The sequence below is a fragment of the Bidens hawaiensis genome, unplaced genomic scaffold (assembly GCF_021521415.1).
Source record: "Bidens hawaiensis isolate Kalapana, Puna unplaced genomic scaffold, B.hawaiensis_p1.1 tig00036770_1, whole genome shotgun sequence".
Classification (NCBI taxonomy): Eukaryota; Viridiplantae; Streptophyta; class Magnoliopsida; order Asterales; family Asteraceae; genus Bidens; species Bidens hawaiensis.
The window spans coordinates 55272-65750 of NW_027505434.1; the positions used below are offsets into that span (position 1 = coordinate 55272).

The 10479-nt window shown below is 36.3% G+C and overlaps 1 protein-coding gene across 1 annotated transcript; it reads right to left on the minus strand.

Moving 5' to 3' along the window:
* Positions 1–922: 922 nt before the first annotated feature.
* Positions 923–1472, minus strand: LOC143613177 (uncharacterized). The gene has a single exon (XM_077086956.1). It carries the CDS (start codon positions 1379–1381, stop codon positions 923–925), a length of 459 nt encoding a protein of 152 aa, XP_076943071.1. The 5' UTR covers positions 1382–1472.
* Between the last annotated feature and the right edge of the window lie 9007 nt (positions 1473–10479).

Consider the following 10479-nt stretch of genomic DNA (forward strand, 5'->3'; position numbering starts at 1 on the left):
CAACTTCCATGAGCTTTAGATCGATAACTTTTTTGAGCTTTTATCCACTCTTTCAAAGTGGAGGTTGATAACTTCCATGAGCTTTAGATAACTTTTTAGAGCTTCTATCCATTCTTTCAAAGTAGAGGTGGTAGATTCAAACTTTGCAAAGATTAGAAGGATTTTAGATGGTAATAAATTTAAATTAAAAAAAAAAATTATTTGATTACATTTGGGCTTGGGAATGCGCTGAATGTTCTAAAGTCTCACCTTTAAATAAAGGGAGGTAAAAAGAAAATTCAGGTAAAACATGAGTTATGGCTTTTCATTAAAGTAAAAAAAAAAAAAAGTTCCATTGCTACATATACCACAAAAATGTGTGATGCCTTTTATTTTACTACTTTGAGTTATGGCTTTTCATTAAAGTAAAAAAAAAGTTCCATTGCTACATATACCACAAAAATGTGTGATGCCTTTTATTTTACTACTTTTATGTTTAAAAGATTTAAATCAAATATAAATAAAATTAATCAAGCAAAGTAATTATATAATAATTACATAATATTCTACATATATATAATTACTATACCTGATTTTTATAATTAAATCCTTAATTTCATTTATGATTTTCATAATTAAAACCTTAATTTCATTTAAAATATAATTTTTCATAACTTTTCCATGTATAAATACATTCTACACTAAACCTAGGTAGAGGGGTGGTGGGGTGGGGAATAAAAGATGAGCCCCATCATAGTAAGTTAGTAACCACATATTTAACCATGAACAACCACTTTTTCACTAACAAACACACTTAACAAGTTGGCACTTTTTCACTAACAAACACACTTAACAAGTTGGCCATTCAAACCATAGAAATTCAAAACACAACAATAATAATACATAAGACACGCCATGGTAAAACACGATATTACATCAACAACTAAGCAACCTTCAAGTGTGGGTCCACCTCCACCCTCCCAACACCTGTCTCCAACACTTTCGCCACCTCGACCTCTCCAACCACCACCCCATCCACCTCTCTCGCCACCCTCACCTCCTCCTCCTCATCGACATAATTCGGGTCCTTCTCGTCCACCGCAGGCGGCGCGGGGTCCAATTCATCATCCACCACACCCCCAGGGCCATCCCAAGTGTACTTCCCACCCCGACCACCTTTCGCTTGCTTCTCAAGCGAAATCCCGTCCCGCGGATGCCGGTCGAGCCGGTGCAACCCTTTATCTGTCAGTTTCTTCTCTATATGCTTCAAAGTATCAATATTGTGAGTTTTCACTTCTATTTTTTCCACCCATTTTCGGCCTTCTTCGTTCGCACTTACTGCTCGGATTGTCACGGGCTCTTCTTGCTTATTATTATTGTTTGTTTCTTTTGCTTTGTTCATGATGTTGTTGTTTTGTTATGTTGTCTTATCCAACTATGGATGTGTGTATGTACGTGGTGATTAAATAGAGTGCTAAGTGCGTACTAAGGAGAGTGCTATAAGGTGGTAGAATGTTCCGCCAGATGTTTTAGTTATTTGCTACGTGTTAGTTTCTACATTTCACAAGATCTTTCTGGATAATTCAATGGATATATATATATTCTTTTGTCCACATGCTTCCCCCTATATTACTTTAAATTATTTATATATATGTATACTTATAGTATATATAAATTTATATGGTTTGAATAAAAAACAAATGAAATTAACGTGCTAGACGTGAGAATCAAGTATAATAATTATATATAAAAGTAAAGTAATTATGTAAATACGTCATAGAGTAATACATAATTACTCTTTCTGATTTTCACGTCAATATATATATATATATATATATATATATATATATATATATAGGGGAGGGATCCGGTACAAATAAAAATAATATACTAAACATACAAATAACTAAAGTAATTATAGTTTTGAACAAGAGTAATTATGTCATAAAAAAAATATAATAGTGTAATAATAATTACTCTAATTTTAACATAGTTACTTTAGTTATTTGTACACTTCTCATGATAAAAGTCATTTGTATTTAATCCAAACCATATATATAATTTTATTAATCTTCTTTATATGTTTCACAATAATAGGTCGAGTCAGAGTGGTTTCGAGCTCGAGCTCAAAACTAAATGAGGCAGCTTAGCTAGGCTTGAGGTCGATTTTGAAGTGAAACGGGCCTAAGATCGAGCCAACGAGTCGAGCTTTGGTCGATGTTGGCTCAGTTACAAAAATTATCCAACTCAGTTTAAGTTGTTTTAAATCAAGTTTTTTTAGCTAGTTTTATTCGAGCTTTTATCAAATAAGTTATGAGCCCGAGCTTTGAATCACGGGCTTCTTGAACAACCCTAAACACTAGCTCAATGACAAAATGAGGATGGTTTACTACTTTTGTTAAAGCCATCAAATTAAAAAAATGCTGGAGGACATTATTTAATATATTTTCTTTCTATTTTGTAAATATTACTTGACAAAAAGTAAACATTACGGGCTGGGTTCGGTTATAAAATCCGGGTCGGCTCGGTCTTTGGTGCACGCACCCAAAAACCAAATATACAACCAAACCATCGTTGATTCGGTTATTTTAGTTTGTTTATGTTGGTTGCGGGTTCGTTAATCCGTGTTACGCACAATACCATTAAGAACCAAAGTTACATCCCAAATTGACCTATCATTAACGCATCGTAATTCGTAAACGCATCCCAAACTGACCCTACACGTAAAACACGTCATAACTCATTCTGTAATGTTCTTCTCTCTTTGTTTTCGTAGTTCATATTTGAAGATGCTATAAAGTTTTGTGTGCATATTGCTACCCATCAACGGGTGTTAACTTAGGCCTGTAAACGCATTGAGTGTTCAGTGAACTTTTTGGTGAGAAGTTCGTTTTATATGTTCCGTTCATTCATTTATGTTTATGTACGTTTACGTCTGTTTATTTTTGTTCGTTTATGTATAATATGAATAATTAAATATTATTTGGATGAGTCATTTACTTAAAAGTTTTATATTTGTTAATTTTATTTAATTTAATTATATTTATTATGTTCGTTTATGTTTGTTTGTGTTCATTTACATTTTTTCATATATTTTGGTTTCATTTTGTTCAGTTATGTTCGTTTAGATTTTAAACAAATGAACACAGACGGACAAGCATGCTCATTTTTTAAATAAACGAATAAACATAAATATTTGTTCAATTAAGTGCTCGTGTCCATTCAAAGTTAAATGAATGGACATGAACATGCCCTTGTTTGTGTTCGTTTGATTCGTTTACATGCTTTTAATAGTCATATTGATGATTATATATGCCTCAATCTCTAAGCTCTACCGATTTTATTTGTGTTCGTTTGTGTTGGTGAACACATTCATTTCCTTAATGAACGAACACTGACATATAATCTTGTTCGGTAAGTGTTCGTGAACATTATTTCGTTAACAAATGAACATGAACAAGACCTTTATGATGGTGATGGTGATAAAGATGATGATGATGGTGGTGATGGTGATGGTGATGGTGATGATGATGATGATGATGGTGGTGGTGGTGGTGGTTGAGGAGGTGGTGATGATGGTGAGGATGGTGATGTGATGGTGATGGTGATGATGATGAAGATGGAGAGATGATGATGTTGATGATGGTGATGGTGATAGTGATGATGATGATCATGATAATGATGATGATGACGGTGGTGGGGGTGGTGATGATAGTGATGATGATGATGATGATGATGATGATGATGATGATGATAAAGATGACGGTGATGATGATGGCGGTGGTGGTGGTGGTGATGATGATTATGTTGTGATGGTGATGATAGTGATGATGATGGTGATGATGATGACGATGGTGATGATGGTGGTGGTGGTGGTGGTGGTGGTGGTGATGATGATGATGACATAATCGATTGTGTTACATTTTCTATTATGTTACATAATCGATCGAAAATGTAACATAATCGATTATGTTAAATTTTCGATTATGTAACATAATCGATTGATTATGTTACATAATCGATTATGTTACATTTTCGATTATGTAACATAATCGATCGATTATGTTACATAATCGATTATGTTACATTTTTGATTATATAACATAATCGATCGATTATGTTACATTTTTGATTATATAACATAATCGATCGATTATGTTACATAATCGATTATGTTACATTTTTGATTATGTAACATAATCGATTATGTTACATAATCGATTATGTTAGATTTTCGATTATGTTACATTTTCGAGTATGTTACATAATCGATTATGTTACATTTTCGATTATGTTACGTAATCGATTATGTTACATTTTTGAAAATGTAACATAATCGATTATGTTACATTTTCGATTATGTCACATTTTCGATTATGTTACATGATCAATTATGTTACATAATCGATTGTGTTTCATTTTCCATTTTGTTACATAACCGATTATGCTACATTTTCGATTATGTTACATACATTTTCGATTATGTAACATAATCGATTATGTTACATTTTCGATTATGCAACATAATTGATTATGTTACATAGTCGATTATGTTACATTTTTTATTATGTTACATAGTCGATCGACTATGTTATATAATCGATTATTATACATTTTCGATTATATTACATTTTCGATTACGTTACACAATCGATCGATTATGTTACATAATCGATTATGTTACATTTTCGATTATGTTACATAATCGATTATGTTACTTAATCGATTATGTTACATAATCGAATATGTTACAATTTCGATTAAGTTACGTAATCGATTATGTTACATTTTCGAAAATGTAACATAACGATCATGTAACATATTCGTGGTGCAGAATATGTATGGTGATGTTAATGATGATGATGGTGATGGTGATGATGGTGATAGTGACGGTGATGTTGTTGATGATGGTGAAGATAATGATGATTATGATGATGTTGATGATGGTGATGGTGATGGTGATGGTGATGATGGTGATGATGATGGTGGTGGTGGTGATGATGACGATATGATGATTCTGATGATGGTGATTGTGATGATAATGATGATGATGTAGATGATGGTGGTGGTGATGATGATGATAATGATGATGTAGATGATGGTGGTGGTGATGATGGTGATGATGGTGATGATGATGGTGGTGATGGTGATGATGTTGATGATGATGATGGTGATGATGATAATGATGATGATGTTCATGATGATGATGAAGTCGATAATGGTGATGGTGATAATGATGGTGATCATTATGGTGATAGGTGATGATGGTGGTGATGATGATGATAATGATGATGATGCTAATGGTGATGGGGATGATGATGATGATGGTGGTGGTGGTGATGATGATAATGATGGTGATGGTGATGGTGATGATGATGATGGTGGTGGTGATGGTGATGGTGATGTTGATGTTGATGGTGATGGTGATGATGTTGTTGATGATGATGATGATGATGGTTATGATGAAGATGATGAAGATGGTGTTGATGATGTTGATGCTAATGATGATGGTGGTGGTGGTGGTGGTGATGATGATGATAATGATGATGGTGATGGTGATAACGATGGTGATGGTGATGGTAATGGTGATGGTAATGTTGATGATGATGGTGGTGGTGATTATGATGATGGTGGTGATGATGATTATGATGATGATGATGTTGATGTTGGTGGTGGTGGTGGTGATGATGAAGATGATGATGATGATTTGATGATTGTGATGATGGTGATTGTGATGATGATGATGATGGTGGTGATGATGATCGTAATGGAGATGGTGATGATGGTGGTGGTGATGATGATGATGATGATGATGTTGATTGTGATTGTGATGGTGATGGTGATGGTGATGGTGACGTTGATGATGAAGACGATGCTAATGATGCTGATGCTGATGATGTTGATGCTAATGATGATGGTGGTGGTGGTGGTAATGATGAGGATGATAATGATGATGATTATGATGATGATGATGATGATGATGATAATGGTGATGATGATGATGATGATGGTGATGAAGATGATGATGGTGATGGTGATGGTGATGGTGATGGTGATGGTGATGATGGTGATGGTGATGGTGATGTTGATGATGATGATGGTAATTGTGATGATGATGATGATGATGGTGAAGATGATGTCGATGATGGTAATTGTGATGATGATGATGATGATGATGATGTGAAGATGATGATGATGTTGATGATGGTGATGGTGATGATGGTAGTGATGATGATGATGATGATGATGATGATGAAGACGATGGTGGTGGTAGTGGTGATCATGGTGATGATTATGTTAATGATGGTGATGATGATGGTGATGGTGATAATGATGATGGTGATGGTAATGTTGATGGTGATGATGATAGTGGTGGTGATGGTGATGGTAATGTTGATGGTGAGTATGTAACATAATTGACTATGTAACATAATCGAAAATGTAACATAATCGATTATGTAACATAATCGAAAATATAAAGTAATCGATTATGTAACGTAATCGAAAATGTAACATAATCGATTATGTAACATAATCGAAAATGAAACATAATCGATTATGTAACATAATCGAAAATGTAACATAATCGATTATGTTACATATTCGAAAATGTAACATAATCGATTATGTAACATAATCGAAAATGTAACATAATCGAAAATGTAACATAATCGATCGATTATGTAACATAATCGATTATGTAACATAATCGAAAATGTAACATGATCGATTATGTAACATAGTAAAAAATGTAACGTAATCGAAAATGTAACATAATCGATTATGTAACATAATCGAAAATGTAACATAATCGATTACGTAACATAATCGAAAATGTACATTTTCGAAAATGTAACCTAATCGATTATGTTACATTTTCGATTACGTTACATGGAGACTGTCATACATTATTTTGTAACCGTAAGAAAGAATCGGATCAATAATTATGCCCTGACGTCACCCTGTGGCCTGTTCGAAATTTTTCCAGTATTCAAAAATGTAACATAATCGAAAATGTAACATAATCGATTATGTAACATAATTGAAAATGTAACACAATCGATTATGTAACATAGTAAAAAATGTAACGTAATCGAAAATGTAACATAATCGATTATGTAACATAATCGACAATGTAACATAATCGAAAATGTAACATAATCGATTACGTAACATAATCGAAAATGTACATTTTCGAAAATGTAACCTAATCGATTATGTTACATTTTCGATTACGTTACATGGAGACTGCCATACATTATTCGGTCATAAATTCGGTCATGGAGACTGCCATACATTATTTTGTAACCGTAAGAAAGAATCGGATCAATAATTATGCCCTGACGCCACCCTATGGCCTGTTCGAAATTTTGTCATGGAGACTGCCATACATCACAATCCGTATCACAGAAGCGATGAAAACCATACTAAGTTTTATACCTGCCTACAACCTGTCTCTCTATGTCATAATACCGCTGAACATGGATCTGTGTTATAGTCTCTTAATTAGTATGATTCCTGTTCGGATCTTTTAAAAAACATGCAGGTTTTCGTCAAGACTGAAATTTGATCCCGTTTATTTAATTATTTAAATTTTTGTTATGTATTGGGTATTACGGTTTAACCTTTTAAACTTTTGGTTACTTGGTTCTTTGATAGTTCCTTTTAATCGTTTTGGGCGAAGTTAATGGCGAAGTTAACCATGGGTCATCTTTAAGCAGAGTTGTTTTAAGTTAAATAATGGGCGAAGTTAGCTGATGGGTGAGGTTAACTAATGGGTGAAGTTAACCTAACTTCGCCTCCTGGGTTTTTCAAAACTATATAACAGGGGCCTTGGTCAAAATTAGTCAAACCTTAAACTTCTAAACCCTCGGCGAACTTACCAGTTGAATCACACTTCTTGTTTATCAATTTTGATCCGTAATCCCGGTTGGTTCAATCTGTGTAACTCATAATCCATATTCAAAAGGGTTAATCGGGTTCTAAATGATCTCTTATGATCTCCTTTGTGCACCAAACCTTTCCCACTATGTCGGTCCGATTTGAAACCCCTTTTTAGTGATAATGAGTTATTGTATACTTCAATCGCATTACTCTTGTCCTATTAATACTATCTGATCGGCCATTCTTTGCCATAACTGGGTGTAAATCCTGCGCCGATTTATGTGGCGAAGTTAGAGTTTTGGCGAAGTTAATATAACTTCGCCTATCACTCAACATCGCTAACAACTTCGCCTGTATCATGCAAGGCGAAGTTGTAACGTGTTGAAACACTGATCTGATTTCATTAGTCTGTTTTGCAGATATGGCTGCTGTGGCAGGTGCCGGTGGAACTGGTGGTGACGAAGGCGGAGGTGATAAGAGACAGTTTTTTTCTGGTCAAAACATGTATATCACCTTGGATCCGGATGGTCGAGGAACTAATGACTTCCGTGAGATTATCACGTTTCTTATTCGCTCACGTATTTTCCATGCCATCACTGCTACTCTTCCGATCTCACTACCGAACATTGAAGACTTCTGGAACACGGTTGAGTATGACTGTCGTGTTGACCCACCTGTGATGCGTGCTACAGTTAACAATCAAGCAGTACAGTTCTCAGCCGATCAGATCCGGGAAGCTTTACAGTTTGGGGTTGATTCTACTGACGGCCCTACTGAATTTTCGGCCACTTTCAGAAATGGTACATTTGTTCGAATGGGGTATTCAGGACCATCGGCAGACTCTAAGAGAAGTAAGGGGTTTTTGTTAAATCAGTGGAGATTTCTGATGCACGTGATGATTGTGTGCATGTCTGGACGCAAGGCTGCTACAGATGGTATGGGTGCGACAATGCAATCGGCGATGACTGCGTTGACTTACAACAAGCCTTACAGCTTTAGTCAGATGATTTTCTATGAGATAGATCGTCAGCGCCGCGCAGTGGCAAGGGAAAGATTTTTGATGTACCCGAGATTCTTACAGATGGTTCTAAATCATGTAGCTCCCAATCTGCCACAACGACGTCCTATATCTTATGTGGAGAGTGTGTCTAAGAGAATTTTTGCTCAGTGTCGATCATCGAGTGCACGTAGCAGGGAAGAGCTACGTCCTAGGCACAAGGAATTATTTGGGTACTTAGTGAATCCTGCTTATGTTGCTCCTCCACGTGATGACTTCCTTGATCCGGGACCGCAACAAGCTAATATTCCTCATCCACCTCCTGTGGTTCAAACACCACCCGTGGTACAGCAAGCACCGCCTGCTGATCCTGTTGCAGCTCCAGAAGAACAGGTTGATCTTGAAGTTTCCTTTTGAGGGAAAGGGTTCTTTGATATGGAAAGGCTTGATCCAGCTGCTGAAGTTCAAGCCTCAGTCGCTGAGATGTCTGGTGTAGATGTTTCCATGGTCGCTACATCTGTGGCGGATTCTGAGAGAACTGACTCTGATTCCTCCACTGACGATATAGTTGAAGCACAACAAATTCTTGCCAGACAAGAAAGAATTCATGGCAAGCGAAAGAAAGACTCAGATGATAGTGAATCAGATTACGAGGAGGATTTATATCGTCTTGTACGAAGATCAAAGAAGGCAAGGGTTGGTGAAAGTTCAAGAGTTGGTGAAAGTTCGAGGGTTGTTCATTTTTCCCTACCATCGTTATCAGGTATGACTATGTTACATGTTTCTTTGACTGTCACATTGCCGGTAACCTCGAGTGTACCTTTGGCGAACGTGTCGTCATCTTCTGGTATTCCTCCAACTACGTTCCAGTTTACAGCACCAGAGATTGTTTCTTTACCGCCTCCTACACTTACTCCATCAGAGGTGGTTTCTAGATTTGTTGAATCCACGCTGGTAGCAACTGCTGGGTTACATGTCTCTATACCATCAACAGTTACCATTCAACTACCTCTGATATTCCAGCGAGTTTGGGAATTCCATCGCCGTATGCTCAAGATATTTCTCATATGCGGTTTGACTTTGATGCTACTCTGTCTGACTCTGAAAGGATTGCGGCTCTTGACTGGGTAGTTGCTGAATAGTCACGGATCAATCTCATTCAGACGCAAGCTATTCAGCGGATTGTGGCAGAAAATTAGATACAATCATCACTTCTCATTGAACACGGTAAACTCTTTGAAGCTCTTAAACAGTTCTTAGCATCTCAGGGGGAGACGAGCTGCAAGAGTGATGAATTGATAACAAAGAAGAGGAAAGACAGAGACGATGATCCCAATGCATCGAAAGATGCAGGTGGCGAGTTGCCAAGAACTAAACAAAATCTTGGGACTTCCACATCTCAGGGGGAGTCTGCTGTTCCGTCAATCAGTACAGGTGGTGACACAGTGGTGGTTGTAGACGATGAGGGGGTGTTGGGAAATGATGATGAGTTAGTTGATGATGTGTTAACGGCTGGTGAGATTGAAAAGATTGGGGAACAGATAGAAATTGATAGTGAGTTAGAAGAAGGAGAGATAGTTGATGATGGTGTAGAGCATGATTTCCAAGTGTTGAGGAGG

Coding starts and splice junctions, on each gene's coding strand:
- LOC143613177 (XM_077086956.1), bottom strand. CDS start 1,381: ATGAACAAAGCAAAAGAAACAAACAATAATAATAAGCAAGAAGAGCCC.